The sequence below is a fragment of the Numenius arquata genome, chromosome 1 (genome assembly GCF_964106895.1).
Source record: "Numenius arquata chromosome 1, bNumArq3.hap1.1, whole genome shotgun sequence".
Classification (NCBI taxonomy): Eukaryota; Metazoa; Chordata; class Aves; order Charadriiformes; family Scolopacidae; genus Numenius; species Numenius arquata.
In genome coordinates, this window is record NC_133576.1 from 20,601,782 (window position 1) to 20,617,575 (window position 15,794).

Below are 15,794 nucleotides of genomic sequence, written 5' to 3' on the forward strand. Positions count from 1 at the left end.
GGCTTAGGCCTCCCTGCGGGCACCTCCCTGCCCTGGCCCTTGGGGAACTGCACCAGCTTCCTCTCCGAACAACTCTCCAGCCTCTCCAGCTCTCGCTCCACGGCAGCACAGCCACCTGCTGCGTCACACACCCCTCCCGGCTCTGTGCCATCAGCAAACTTGCGGAGGGGACGCTTTCTCCCCTCATCCACGTCACTCATGAAGCTCTTGTGGAAGACTGGGCCCAGGACTGACCCCTGGGGAACATCGCTAGCTACAGTCCTGCAGCTGGACTCTGCACCGCTGATCCCAACCCTCTGAGCTCGGCCATCCCACCACTTCTCCCCCACTTCACTGTCCACTCCTCTAATCCACAATTCCTTGGCTGACCCAGGAGGATGTTAGGGGAGACAGTGCCAAAGCCTCGCTCAAGTCCAGGGAGACAATGGCCACTGCTCTCCCCTCATCCACCCAGGCCACCACAGAAGGCACTTCCAGCAACTGTTGCCTTTCCAGCAACTATCAGCGTGGGTGAAGTCCCTCAGGAGAATCAGGGCCTGAGAATGTCAGGCTATTTCTAGCTTTCTGTAGAGGGCCTCATTGACTTCCTCTTCCTGATCCATTGGTCTGTAGCAAACACCCACAACAGTGTCACCCATATTAGCCTGCCCCGTTATTCTTACCCATAAGCTCTAAACATGTTCTTCATCCACCACCCCCGGCATGGCTCCATTCGTTCCAGCTGCTCTTTTGCATAGAGAACAACCCTACTACCTCATCCCCATTGGCCTCTCTTTCCAAAAAAGTACATGGCCATCCATGACAGCATTCCAGTCATGCAAGCTATCCCACTATGTCTCTGTAATTGCAACGAGATCACGGTCCTGCGACTGCACACGCTACAGGTTTGGGGAAGAATGGATGGAAAGCTGCCTGGTGGGAAAGGACCTGGGGGTCTTGGTCAACAGCCGGTTGAATACAAGCCAGCAGCATGCCTGGGTGGCCAAGGAGGCCAAGAGCATCCTGGTTTGTAACACTAATAGTGTGACCAGCAGGACTAGGGAAGTGATCATTCTCCTGTGCTTGGCACTGGTGAGGTGAGGTCCTTTAATTGTAATTGATATAATTTTATTCTAATCCTTAAATTCTCAGTGTTTCTTGAATCAAAGCTTTCAAATTCTACCTAGCCTGATGCCCAGTGCCTACAGGGGTCTGTACACCACACAGCAACTTTACTTCTACTTCATGTTTAATATGATGAATTTTCTCTTTTCCACGGAGCTCATCTTCTAAGAGGTGTCAGAGAATCCTAAATCACCTTTTGCTTCAGTGAAACTCTATCCTGACTGGTTATGCTCAAATGTAAATGAAATTAATTGTAATGGATAGACCTTAAAGACCCCTATTCTCCCTACTGTTATCTTTGAACTTTTCATTGTGCTTGGCTGAACCTTCTGGTCAAGAACAGAGTGAATTCTGCTGGGTTTTCTGCATATACGTAATTTATTAAAGAATACTGCTTTCTTACACAGAAAAAAAAACCCCAACACACCAAAACCCCAAACTACAAACAAATGCTCTTGCTCTGAAAGCAATTCTTGCTGCATTTATGGAAGAAAAAAAAAGAAAGTTAAATGAATGCAACCAAATAAAACTACCATCAAGCTGACCTTAAGGTGAAAGTTCTGAAAAATGTTGTCATATCTCATTTTTCCACAGGTCTGGTAATCATTCTATGTCTAACCTGCACCTGCACCTATTGTGCAATTTTAAATGAAAGGGGAAAAAAAAAAAGGCTGACCAGCTAGAGCAGTCACTTTCAAAAATCTTTCATTACCTACAAGTACATAAATTGTGAATGACAGGTAAAACTCAGTACTTTAAACAGTTTCTAATTCAAGTTGAAGGCATGCTAAACCTTAATCTGCACCAGTTAGTTACTATGCCCAAGGGACATCACTGAGGTGTGGAAGTGACTTCACGTGTGTGCTGACTTCATGTGACTGTATGTCCCCAAGTACCTCTACTTGGTTGGTCACAAACAGAAGCTGGCACTATATAAAGTCTTAGAACTCCTGAAGGGTCCAAAAGTACCGCTGTTAGTCAGGCTGCAGAAACTGTTCACACTCTTCTGGCAAATCCGCAGTTCCTAAGCTCTTTTAAATACTTCTTCCCCCAAATGTGTATTCATGACAGTCTTTCTTCCCTTCATTGCACCCACTCTCCAGTCCAGTAATTTCAAAAGCCTCCTGTCTGTAGTTATTAAAAACAAGCAAGCAAGCAAAAGAACAGAAGGAAACCAAAACTTGTTTCAACACTGCAGTTTTCCTCCCCCAAAGCAGATGATCCTTGTCTCCGTGCTATTTACATTTGCGTATTAAAGTTTCTTGCCAACTCATCAATCCACTGAAATATAGCCTGCCTCTGCCCTTTTCTCATACTTTATGACTCCTCCTTCCCTGCCGGGCTGCGGCAGAAAAGGTGGCCTGTGAAAGCCAATCCTCAGCGCTGACACCTTGGGCAGGGTTTGGAGCCTACCTACCAGCTCACCCCGTACCCTCGCCGGATTTCAGGAGCATGCACAGTAGGCAACAAGGCAACTGTGAGCACTTAGGAAGAGAGAGAGTCCAGCTCATACGCTATTTTCATCACGTAAGTTTTGAAGCAAGATGTATTTAACCCCAAGATTGTACTAGCTGTCTCTACAGCAAAGGTGAAGAACACTAAGCACAAAATAATTATTTACTGGAGAAAATAAATAAAGAACACACTTGTGTTACATGGAAGGAACTAGAGGATGCCCACTTTTGCTACTAGGCAGGTAACCAGAGTAGGAAACGTCCAATTACGGAGCTCTGCTAAACACTGAAGCTCTTTCAGGCTGTTTGTGGACTGGGCAGTTCAGGTTTGGGTTGGTTTTCCCACCTTACCTGATTGGAACAGTCTGAAGTACCAGTATTAGATGTGAATGCATCGAGATATTCTCCAATCACTTCCGTTTAGATTAGCCCCATTTTTCTCACCCCAAGGTTCATGCACGCAGTTTGCTGTGCTTTAGGCCAAGGGTCACTCAGAGTTCACAGTTTACCTTGCAATTAGGTCCCTGCACAGAAAAATACTGCAACTTTTAAATTTCATAGCTCAAACTATGGTGCATTGCTCCTTTAGAGAGGAAAACATGCATAGGGAAATCACGAAAGACTTCAGAAGAGATCTTGAAGTAACAGCCATGGCTCAAATCACCCTGAACAAGCAGGCAATTGCTAACAACGGTAACTGTTCCCATCAGCTCTGCTCCACTGAAGAGGACTGTGCAAGCAGAAACACTTCCAAACAGGACTTACAGCCTTCTCTCATTTCTCCACTCTCAAACAAATGTCAAACACAACTTCAGAAGATCTGGAACCTAGGCAGAAGTGCTTTAGCAGTAACACAAGAAAATCCCTTCTCACAGAAACGCCATTTCAGCATTGTGAAGACTGACTAGAAGTATGCACTGCTCTGCTGTGTTTTTAAAGTTACAGTAGGAGCTCGTTACTCCTCAGCTCATATTTCCTCCCACAGCATACATGGGTGACAACATTCAATGGGTGAAGTTGGTCAGCCCAACTGAAGCTATCCAAGGGCAATCTACATACTTTTTTCCCCAACTGGACGACCTTTTTAAGGAGAAACACCAAGACCTCCCAACCAAAACTGTCTGCAGCAGCCTAAGTAACACTTGGAACATTCCAGTATATCCAAGAAGTACTGTGGAGGGAGAGAGGGTGTAAAGGCAGGGAGAGGAGCTACAACTATGAAGTTATGGAAGCAGTTACAGAAGTTCAATGTCATAGCAACAAGAAAATCTCTCACAAAAACAACTTAAAATGACTTTATTTTTTAAGTATATTAGCACAGTATTTACAAAATTATTTCATAAATAAAAACATTTTCTTAGGTAAAGACTATAGATGTATAGATATTTAAAATGTCTATGTATTTATATATACACACGTACATACACACACAAATGGAACCATACAGTTATGAACAACTTTGGTTTGAAATTACTGGTGGGAAAGGGCTGGGTGTAACAATGACTTTTTAAACTCTCGCTTTTAAATTTGTACCTACAAGAACTCCAGAGCAAAGCCCTTTAATGCAACAACACGATGGTGGGTTTCTCCCATTTCTGGGGCAATTGACCTCGCAGCCTGTACGTGGCCACTGAGCTCCTTGTGTTTTGGCAGTGCTTAATAACAGCTTGGCCTCACCCCACAGTGACACAAATGCAGTTTGCTTTACAGAAGTTAACATAAAGCTATTATACATAATGGTTTTTGTAAGGCAAAATACCTCAACAGAATTCCAGTTGGTTTGTTCTTATTCCTCAGCTTCCTAACTTTCAGCTCGCCAGAGGGAATCACTAGTTATAAACAGGGAGCTCTGCACAGCACTTAATCAGTTAAATTTTTACGCTGAATTGTTAATGGGGAGTAATCTCCCATCTTTAGGTAGAGATTGCTGTGATTATGGAAAAACCTGTATCAAAAGATTTATATACAGGAGCTCAAATCTTATTATGAATACTACTACTGACAAACTCGAAGGTATGAAAAGTAAGTGTAAACCATATGTGCTTCCTAAATGTATTATCATATGAAGAACTTGTGGCCAGCTCCACTGATTTTAGTGAGGGCTGGACCATGGGTTCCTCTAAGCAGTTCAGTCCTGCAGCTCTAGCAAGGGGGCAGTTTGTGAGAGTAAATATTGTAAAATCAGATACCTCAATTTTATTTTGTTGAATTCTTTATGCAAGGTGTCTGCATCGAGACTTGGAGCTCAACATACAGAGACTTGAATCTCTGCAACATGGATATGAACCTTAGTGTGTGACATCCAACTCTGAGATGTGCCTAATTACTCAGAATCTTTAAAACCATGGATTTTATTACATTACTGTTTGGCAAGAGCTTTCCAAACAAAATGGTTAGGAGAACATAATGTGTGCCTTTGAAATATATTACCTTAGTACTAACAGGGGGCAGTGTGAAGATTTCTACAAAGTATACATAAAGTCCAAGAGAAGCCAACTACATTGGAACAATTTTCAAAACAGTTGTAAAATGTGGTAAAATCTCATGGAATGTGCAAGTCCTAGAAAATTGATTTTTACCCGTACCACTTACATATATACAGAAACTGAGCCTCCTCACTTCTCATCAGCTCCTCCTACTTATCTTCTATTTCATGTATTTGTGTTGTAATGGCAGCACCACAAACTTGGGTCAGAAATGAAATGGCTCCTTTTTCCATTCAAGAAAACAGATTTTAAAACTCTCAAAAATACACTACATAGGACAGCTCCTATTTTTATGAAGCATCACCGAGTTTTACAAATTCACTGAGTTAAGAAAATCTGAAATTGCTTCCAGTACCAAACACTGCACGACATGAACACACACAAGAACCCTATTCAGCATGAAAATTACTAGCTGCTGTGCTCTATAACTCCAGTGCTGAATTAGGCTCAAACAGCTGAGCAGTTTCTCATCAAAGAATACGGAAGAGGCACAGAGAGCTCTCTCACTGGACTAAAATATTGGCCACCAGAGCATACATGACTACTGCCCATGGAGAGGGCTACTACTGTTTTGTGGAATTAGGAGAACCCGGTTGACAAGTCGAGAACTGGGAGTAAACTGTGTACTTACGCAACTTTGTGTATAAGCATTTTATTTATTTTTTTTATAACAGTTTTGTTGAATCTTAGAAAAGATGTATTTGTAAAATCTCTACTTCCTGCTTGTATCATAGACACATGACCATACCTTGCCCATGCACACAAACAAAGAAAACAATAGTCTAAATGGTATTGCAATCTTTGGGCTGAGCATGCCCATTATCAAAGCAGTGACTAATGATAGTTTTTGAAAATAATACCACTAAGGATTACTGCAGGGAGACCCTGTAGTGGGAAAACAGTGCTTTTTATATTCTCACCCTCAACCATATCATTTATACCATAACAAGAAAATAAAGATCACATGTGGGCAAACACACACGTTCCTCGCTACAGCTGCTGTGACTATAAAATTACATCATTTATATCAAAAGCACTTTTGCCACACATGCAAAACAACTAGTTTCCTGAATTTCTTCTCTTTGAGTAGTGCATCTTCAAGGCCACGGTGTATCAACAACGGTGTACTTTTCACGTATCACATAGCTCTTCAGTTCTGGGAATTAAAAAAAAAAACAAACAACAAAAAGATTGTTTGGGATGAGAGGCAACATTTTGTGCTGCCTACTCAAGTTACAGCTTAAAAAAACATGACAACTTTGAAAGCATGCTTAGCACTCAAGTAATGGAAAAGAGTGGAACTAACAGCAAGCAATGTTTCAGTCTCGCCGTAACAGCAAAGTGACACTGTCTTGGAGCTCCAGCTCATGAACTGGAATAAGCTGTAGTGGCTCCCAGCCTTAGTTATCTGACCTGTCCTGTCCTTAGTCCTAATGCTGATTTACTTTCACATGCCATTTTGGAAGCTAGTGTGCTTCAGCATCTGACTCACCCCTTTGGGGTGTGCATGTGAGCTTTCAGGGGAAGGTTAAGGTAGAAAGCAGGTAGAGCTTGAAAGGTTCCAGCCTGCATGTCAGAGCCCTTGCCTTCAATCTGTAAAACCTCCTGTTATTTTTTGACCCCACAAGTCGAAAAGAAGTGGATAATTAGCAATTTCTGTGCTTTTGGAAGCTCTACATCAGCACTAAAAGAGAAGGCAGGTTTTTGTAAGCCTAAATGAGACCCAAGAAGAGTCAATTTATTTAAAATTGGATCTCCAAGCAAAACTCTACCTTGTCCTCCAAGAATAAGCCACAGAATGTGGTAACAGTACCAATCCCATCCTTATCTCCCTTCTGGTCAGTTTTGAATGCACTTGACTGGCAAATACCTATTTGTTTCCTGACCTCAAACTGCTGCTATGAAGAACAAGCAATAGTCACTTCTGAAGAAGGACCTACCTTCCGCTCCTCCTACTTCAGATTGCACTAACAGGTATACATTCTATCACTGCATTTGTAAGACACCAATGCAGTTGTCCTTCGTACTGCAGCAAAAGTGCTTGTATTCCTATCGGTTTAGAAAATAATCCTATGGCATGCCTGGATGAATCAGGTAGTAGTCATAAATAACAAACCTAGCAGCTCATGGTGTTTGTAAGGAAGCCTGTTTTTAAGATCAATCGACATACCTTTTTCCAATTAGGGCTATCTAGTACGTCATTTACTGCCACATTGTCAATTCATGTCTTCTAGAAGTGGCACGATATAAAAATATTTCAAGTAAATTAACAGATTTAGAGTGATGTTACTCCTTATCCTGACTATTAAAATGTTGCCATTGATACAGAAGTATCAGGTCAAGGGTCTAGTGATACTTCGTGACACGCTTGCTCAGTTTCCAGGAAGTAACAGCAGGACCAATAGCATCAACACGTGCTCTTTTATCCTATTCCCCTGAAAATTATGTACAGCTTCTCAGTAGAAAATAATTAATAAAAGATCTTCAATGACAGCTTAGATTTTAAGCTCTCTACAATCTGCCCATGCAAATTCTGTTACTCTCCTGATGGATATGAGCTGCAGGAACCAAGAATCTTCACAAACTCGGCTACCCACTTTAGGTACCAGTTTGGGAATTTGGGGCCAAGTTAATACAGTCTCTCTCATTTCATGGCTTATTATAAATTAAGAGGAGTTCATTTACATGTAGTCGGTGTTGCAATCTTACAGGCCATTATAAAATCGAGAAGAACTAATCCCAGCAGTGACATTTCAAATCGGAAGAAATCGTAAGTTAGGCCAGGACACTGCGACATAAATCTTTGTTTACCACATTTGGTAGACCTTTAAACATCAAGCATAACCAACAGGCAGAAGCCACAGTGCACCTTTAGATCTTGAAGTTCAAAATGCAGGTTTGTCAAAAGTAAGTTGAAGTTATATAAACAGTTCTTAAATCTAATGCAGACGTGTTTCAATTCTGTTTGTTTTTAAACACTACTATCTGATCCTGAAAAATAATAAATGGACTGGAATCTGATTGGAATACAAACAATCCAAAAAAACCCCTGAGAATTTAAGTAACATCTAAAGGGGCTTTGGGGGAGATAAAGTCTACTTTTAAACCACTTTCCTGTGAACTTCCAATTAAACACGTAAAGAATGCTCAGCAATATTAACAACAACAAAAAACGCAATCAAAAACCAAATACAACAACCCACCACAAGGAAACAGCCCATGCATCTTAAATACCATATAAGCATAAAAGAAGCATACAAACTATTTGACTTTCCACACTTGATCAGAAACATACTATTTAATAGTTCTCTCTGACTCATCCTCGTCACTGTTTAGGAACACACATTCTTTCCCTACGTATGATACAGAAAATATGCATGCTTTCTTTTCAGTGAAATATAATTTGAATAAGAACAGCACCTGCACTGAAACCTGTCCTCCAAGTTTCACCATATTAGCATGGGTAACCCTAAACATCAAAATCCCCAATTACGTGTTAATTAAAATAAATATCTGGAGATACATTTGGACTTACCATCATTCTAACATCACTCCTTTTGCATCTTTAAAAGCCAAGCAAATGGATTAGTAATGAGCCAAACAGCAAGAAATACTTCATAATTAATATTCAGATTAATTCTAAAATGTGGGTTACTTGCTACTACTCGGCATGCCAATTAGTGAACAGAATAGCAAAAATAAAAACTTCAGAGTCATCCCTTTCAAATTTCCCCCATCTTAAGCAGTATCAGAGTAGCCCAACACCATTGCAGAGTTTCTCCAACCCAAAGAAATACCAAAAGAACAGAGTGACAAGGATAGTTTTTGCTATAATCCTAAGTATTTCACCAAGACAAACGTCCACGAAGAAGAACTAACATCAACTTTCAAGACTTGCCCCTTCTTTTCGTCTTAAAAGTGGGACTTTTTGCAAAGCGGAGAGGGTGGATATAATATCCTCAGATATTAGATTTGTCCTAAAACAGTTAAATAATGCCACTGGCTAGCAAAGCGCAATGACGTAGAACAGGAGGTCTGAAGCTGCAGGCATAATTTCATTGAGAGACCAAACTCTTACTGACTCACAGAGCCACATAAGTTGACACACCAATCTGCTATCCCAGTGCTGTTGTGTTGAGAATTAATATTATTTTTGACCTTTTTCTATAATTAATCCCTTCTTTAGAAGATAAGCCTTGAGTATCACCTACCATTTAGTGGTTCTTCTACAGCTTTCTGCAAAACATTTAAAAATATATATATGTATAAAAAGCCTTCATGTTTACTTTTGGCTCGCCACAGTTAAATTACTCTAATTGACATATACAGTAAGTAGTGATTCTACAAAAACGAAGAAAGCTGAACATTAATAAAATTAATTACTAGAGTTCTGAAAAAAATTAAAACAATCAATAACTGCATTCTCCAGATTATTTTTCCCCCACTGCAAAGTTTTCCTCAGGTGAAATACCTCTAGGTGGCAGCAAAAGGCATGCAGATACTACTTTTAAGCTCTAAAACCTAAATTATATTTCTGTGATTTGATCAATGGTTAGTAATAAAATAGCATGACTGAAAAAAACCAAACCAAAACAAAAAAGTAGGCAAGCAATCAAGTGTAATCTCCTCAAAAAAAAGTACACCACAGTTGTGCATTTAGTCTGGTAGACAATCATCAGAAACAACACAAGCAATCTACAGAAATGTTAAAAAAAATAAGAATCAGTAATTGATTAAGATGACAGGTTTCAAAATACACATATTTTCACCCTCATTTTGTAACTGTGCCCCAGCATCAAAATTAAGCACTTCACTGAAAATAATTTTTCCATAGTCTTTAGATTACACAGAATCAAAGTGTACTTTCAAAATTTCTTCACACTAATTTATTGCCTCGAAGTGCAACAATATATGCTGAACTGTCCTTGATAGAAACAACCAACATATTAATAAACCTAATTTTCCACTAGGTCTTTCCGTAACTTATATAAGTTCATGGGCACTAATTATTGTCACCTGAATTACTCTTTACCTGACCCTCCACTAACTGCAGCTGCAAAACCCAAATTTTTAGTGGCTGAGATTTCCAATGACCTAAACATTTCTTTTGATTTCATTCCTGTCTCCAATTGAGAGAGTAACAATGGTGTTCACTACTACATAATTGTGGCTATTTCTTTGTCAAATCCTCACTGCAGTGTAAAACCACCTTGTGAAGAGAACAGCTCAGAAAGAGAACGGAGTTCCACAAAGGATGTTATTTAGCGTGTAATAAAATTAAAAAAAAAAAAAGAAAAAAGTATGTAATAAAGGTTATTTACAACCAAAAAGTAAGTTTAAAATAAAAAATCTCCTCTTGCCCTGTTTGCTTCCATTCTGCAAGTAAACATGAGCATTAGATAAGGGCAAGATTGTGTTTTGAAAAAACACAATTGTGAAGAAAACAGCTCAGAAAGAGAATGGAGTTCCACAAAGGATGTTATTTAGCATGTAATAAGTGTAATAAAATAAAAAAAAAAAGAAAAAAGTATGTAATAAAGGTTATTTACAACCAAGAAGTAAGATTAAAATAAAAAATCTCCTCTTGCCCTGTTTGCTTCCATTCTGCAAGTAAACATGAGCATTAGATAAGGGCAAGATTGTGTTTTGAAAAAAACTTATCTGTAGTATCATTTTTATAGTATAATGAACCTTGCAAACACCCTCCTTTTTTAAATATTTTTTTTAAACTCCATGCAGTTATATTCCTTCTGTAAGTAAGAGACCAATCCTCTGAAATATTATTCCTTAAAATGAAAATGGATGAGAAAAAAGCAAATGGGGGGGAAGGAGAGGAGGTTGGGGAAGATAAAAAAAAAAAAATATCTGTTCTCCTAACTACAGTCATACTCTCCTACAGCTCTCCTCTCCCACTGTGAAAAACCATCTTTCTTCAACAGCTGGGTCTCAGGCTGTAGACTGAAGAGAAGATCTGAAAAAGCATTTCAAATGATGGCTGCCAGCCAAGAAATGGGATGACAGTATTTGCCATGCTCCCCTGCTACAAGGAAATGTTACTGGTATTTTCGTTGTGCCTCTTTACTTGCTTCCGCAAAACTCCAGAAATCAGGCAGTTCATATTCATGTATCACTAGAAAGCACTGCATAAGTCTATGAAAATTACTTTTTTAGGAATGATTACTCTAGAACCCAAACAAAACTGACTGAAAAACCTTCTTTGTTCTTTTAAAGTGTTTTTCCATTTGTTCTGTGTGACCTAAAGACAGACACTCTGCTTTCAGATGGTCTCATCAAATTAAGGGGCACTACAGTAAAATAAAAGAAAAAAAGATCAAGGCTATAGCACCCGTATAGCTAGGAATGCAAGAGAATACTAAAGGGTTCTGGTGTAAAAGACCATAGGAAAAAAAAAAGAAACCAACTAAGTCTTTGTTTTAAGCCACCTAGATAAAAAAAATATTCAATGGTATTCCTCACTCACCTTAATGAAAAAGCATTTTCCTTAAGGTGAGCAAAAGGTCTTTATAAATTCACGTGAAAGAGTGCATTGTAAAAGAACACCAAACTGCCCTTCACATCCAACCACCTTTTTGTGACAGCCCTTGAAACTCCATTTGGGCACAACAGTCGGAGTAGCCATCAGGTAAAGGTGGCAATTACAGTACTATAGACACACTCAATAGGGACAATGAAGACCACCAACTCACTCAACACTAGACATCTGTTACACAGCCAGAACTTTTGCTTGCTACCAACCTGGTCTGAATTCGAACTAGTGAAGAAAGGTTCAGTATCTCACTACAATCCCCTGAGCCATCTAGTCACCCCAAATTTATTAATTTTAAGCTTACCCCTGGACGAGGATGATCTTTCATTCTGGAACCTAAAACAATTACAAAAAAGTGAGCATGTCATGATCAACCGAATAAAAATATCTACTGATGAAACTTGGAACAGAGTAGCAACACACAAAATTGAAGCTTCATCTACCTAAAACTACTTAATACAATGATCTGCAATTTCTTAAAGCCCCTAAGCACTCCTCTGTTTAGGAACTGAATAACCTCATAATGTACAGTTTGTAAATTGTCTCACTCATGCATTCAGCTCTAAAAATGAATTATGTTACACGCTATTCTTTGTGCTCATTTTTGGTGTGCTGGAATCTACCCTGACAGTCACATTTGGCTTCTTCAGCCAGCATATCAAACTACAAGTGCAATATTTATGCAGACACATATCATATATATAAGTAGGCCAAAGTGAATTAAAAATTTTTTTTTATTGTTGTTAAAAGGCTTGCTGCACCTCTGTTACATTTTTGACTTATCTTCATCTCAGTCATCAAATACTAAGCATTCTGCCTTAATTTCTTCTTTAATGGAAATCCTCCCTGTCTCAGGGTCTATTACTTCTGACCATGCCCACACATAGTGTACACGTACTAAACCTGCAAGACTGCATAGTTCAGTTCACTGTATACACATCAGCTTGAGTCTGGAAGCAATATATCCTCAATTGCATGGTTCTGCATTTAAACTAAGAAGCTCTTTGAAGAGGCTTTGTGCACAGCTTTAAACAAGTAAAGTCACTCTGCTCTCAAATCCAAGCTGCAAAGTCCACATAACGTTATGCTGTGGTGTGCCAGCATTCCAATCACACTTCCAAGCATATTCCAAGCATAGCATTGCTATGCTTTTTGTTTATTTACCTTGAAATCTCTCATCTTTTTGAGATCTGGTGAACAGACCAGTTCCTGAAACAAAGTATTACTATTCTTTGCTCCTGGCTTTTAAAATTAAGCATAAGAAAAAAACGGATTCACTAAAATGAAAGGTGTGCATTCAAATTGCTTTTATTTTAACTACCTCTAACCAGTGGAAATCACCAGGCAGACTTTGCTTCTTTAAATTCATATTTTGATAAGCTTTTGTCTGCACCATCCCATAACCTGCTCTATAGAATCCTTGAAATCCTTTTGCTCTCTTCATTCTAAGCTTCAGCTAGCCATCTGTGTAAATGCAGATCTTAAGCAATAACAACCATCCCACAGTTGAAACACTCTTACTTAAGAAACCTGGCTGTGTCGATCTCAAGACAGTTTATTATGATAAGCTGTAAATTTCTTTACTCAAGATTCCCCACACAAGCTCTATGAAACAAAGCCAATATATACAGACAACTTTTCAGTAATTTTTTTAACTATGTAATTGCGAAATCACACCTTATGTTCAAATAAGCTGTGTCTACCTCTGAAAAGTACAATAGAGAAAAATGCTCTTCTGAATATTGAAGAGCTGAAAGTAAAAAAATAACGCAGAATATTAGGTGCTACTTACCCATAATAAACACGTAACCCAGACTAAGCAGATTTGCAATTGCCAGAATAGCTAAGCCAGCAATGATAACAGACGCATGTATCGGAGGACAGGCTGTTAAAAGACACAATAAAAGAAACTGTATCATCTGACACAATTAAAAGCACAAACTTTTATTTTCAGACATAACTGAATACTAAAATAAATAAGCCTGATAAAAACAGATGTGATTAATTTATCTTTTAAAGCTATCTCAGCGCTACTTCTGCATCTTTCTTTTCTGTACACGTTCTTTAATGATACAGGGGCATTTACTGATTTATCCTGCTTAGCTACTACAGTTTAGCTATTCTGTCATTCACTGCAATTGACAACATTCTTTCATTAATTATTAAATTATTTTAAATTTAAGCTTACATCTTCAATCCCAATTGTTTGAACTATAATTGCATTAGGTTACAGAATTCAATACTGTTACTGATAAAACTGGGTGGAAGAAGGGAGCAGAACATGAAGGTAGTTCTGAGACAAATCCCCCACAGATAACGGGAATGTTCCATGTTGACAGGGATATCACAGAGCAGAAACAGGCTATTAAAACCCAACCATAGTTGTCTGCAGAAACTTGTTCTCTTACACTTGTTTCCAGGGTCCTGAAGTCATTGCAACTACCTGTGAGCTCAACCTAAGATGAGCTATTTCTGCTGACACTTAAGGGTCAATGAGCTGAACTTCCAGAGATACAAATAACACCTACCTTACATGACCTGTGAAAAGGTCACCCTGAAAAACTAGGGAGACTTTCCATTTGAGAGCGTAATAAAAATATCCTCCATTGTGGATTACTCTAGAGGATTAATGCTTTACCAGAAATCTCCCATCAGCTTACTTTACTATTACATTTAACAGCACTTATGTGTCCCTTACATATACTTCTGTAAACGCTAAACAATAATCATAAAACGCAATTCCACTGAAAGGTCTATCATTTCTCCCAGATGAGGCAGACCTTTAGAAACCACTTCAAGGAGAAACAGTTTTTCATAAATCCCATACCAAATAAATTATTAAAATGAAGAATGTCTCTAAGAAACAATAAGCCAGGGGTATAAAGTGCTTCCAACAAACACAAGTATGCATTCTACTCCTAAACACGCTGCCAAGGATGCCTAGTCCTAAATTCACCCTTTTCTCTGCTCTGGGTTTTCAGTTGGGCAGAGGAGAAGGCAGGCAGGGTACAAAGGCAGGGTTAGAGGCAGTGATAAGGGGTAGTGCTGTGTGCGGTGTTTAGTTGGTACAACACTGACTGTTTTCAGTGCTGAAACAGGATGCCAGCTGCAACCAGTCTTAGAACAAGAATGCTTCCAAGTTAACTGTCTCTGCATTTGCCTTCTTAAACTGTTGCAATGGTATTTGTTTCCCAGCAACTCAGTTATCAGATGCATACAAGCAGAGATTAACAAAGAATTTCTGATTTATTCATTGAACATGAGAAAGTTATTATGACTCTAGTTTAGTTTCTAAATACCCTAGGCCTCAGTAAGAATAACAGTAATAAAGGTCAACATTGGTTTTAGGTGACTCTTCAGGGCACTAAATGTTGGAAAATTAAAACAATTCTTTTTTTTTTTTTTTTTTTAGCAACTGCTCATAGAATGCAGTCATGCTGGATGTAGTCATACTACTGAAACTGATGTATGTAGCCCTTGGGCTAGGCTTCTTTCATCAGATAAAAAGAGCATGACCACAGTAGTCTTAAAATACATTTACAGAAGTTACTGGCCAACATTCAATGCAGTGAAGCCATTTTCACAGCATTTTAGTGTTACAAATAAACATCAGGTAGAGACAAAAGTAAAAAGACAAAATAAATTGCTTACCTGGGACACACAGTACAAAACCAGCCACAGCAATTACATAACCAAGAATTTGCAAACCCACCAGAACGAATGTTGCTTGTGGTAGATTATCAAAAACTGGGAAAGACAGAAACAAAATTGTAATTATTTTAAAGATTAACTAAAAAGACACAAAACATAGATCATTCACATAAAACTAGAAATCAGATTCTCCTGAATTACAGCCTCAGCCAGCCAGCATGATAACAAAACAGCTATGCAAGTCACTCGGTGCTCCTGTATGTATACACACACACACAAAAATGTATGTATATATAAATAAAATTATAAATAAACAGTAAGTAGAAAAAAAAATGAAAACCACACATTCTGAGAATCACATTCATTCCAGTCCCAAGACCTAGGAAGGAAGAGCAGGAATCGCTCAGATGTTCTACCCTAAATCTCATTTTTCAAGCAGGCAACATACTTTTTCCCTGAAGCAACTTAGCCAAATAAACACAGATTAAACATTTTGTTTTGAGACACTATGAAGGTCAGGAACTCAGCATGCTATCGTAGCACCTATTTATT

At 38.8% G+C, this 15,794-nt stretch overlaps 1 protein-coding gene across 1 annotated transcript in view; it reads right to left on the bottom strand.

Annotated features, from left to right (window-relative positions):
• Positions 1-6,141: 6,141 nt before the first annotated feature.
• The window catches only part of CD47 (CD47 molecule), a 21,756-nt gene continuing 12,103 nt past the window's right edge, over positions 6,142-15,794 (bottom strand). The window contains exons 6-10 of the mRNA XM_074165624.1: positions 15,243-15,338; positions 13,384-13,476; positions 11,896-11,927; positions 9,256-9,280; positions 6,142-6,200 (exon numbers count right to left, since the gene is read on the bottom strand). Coding sequence (XP_074021725.1) covers positions 6,142-6,200; positions 9,256-9,280; positions 11,896-11,927; positions 13,384-13,476; positions 15,243-15,338 — 305 coding nt within the window. The remainder of the gene's footprint in view (positions 6,201-9,255; positions 9,281-11,895; positions 11,928-13,383; positions 13,477-15,242; positions 15,339-15,794) is intronic.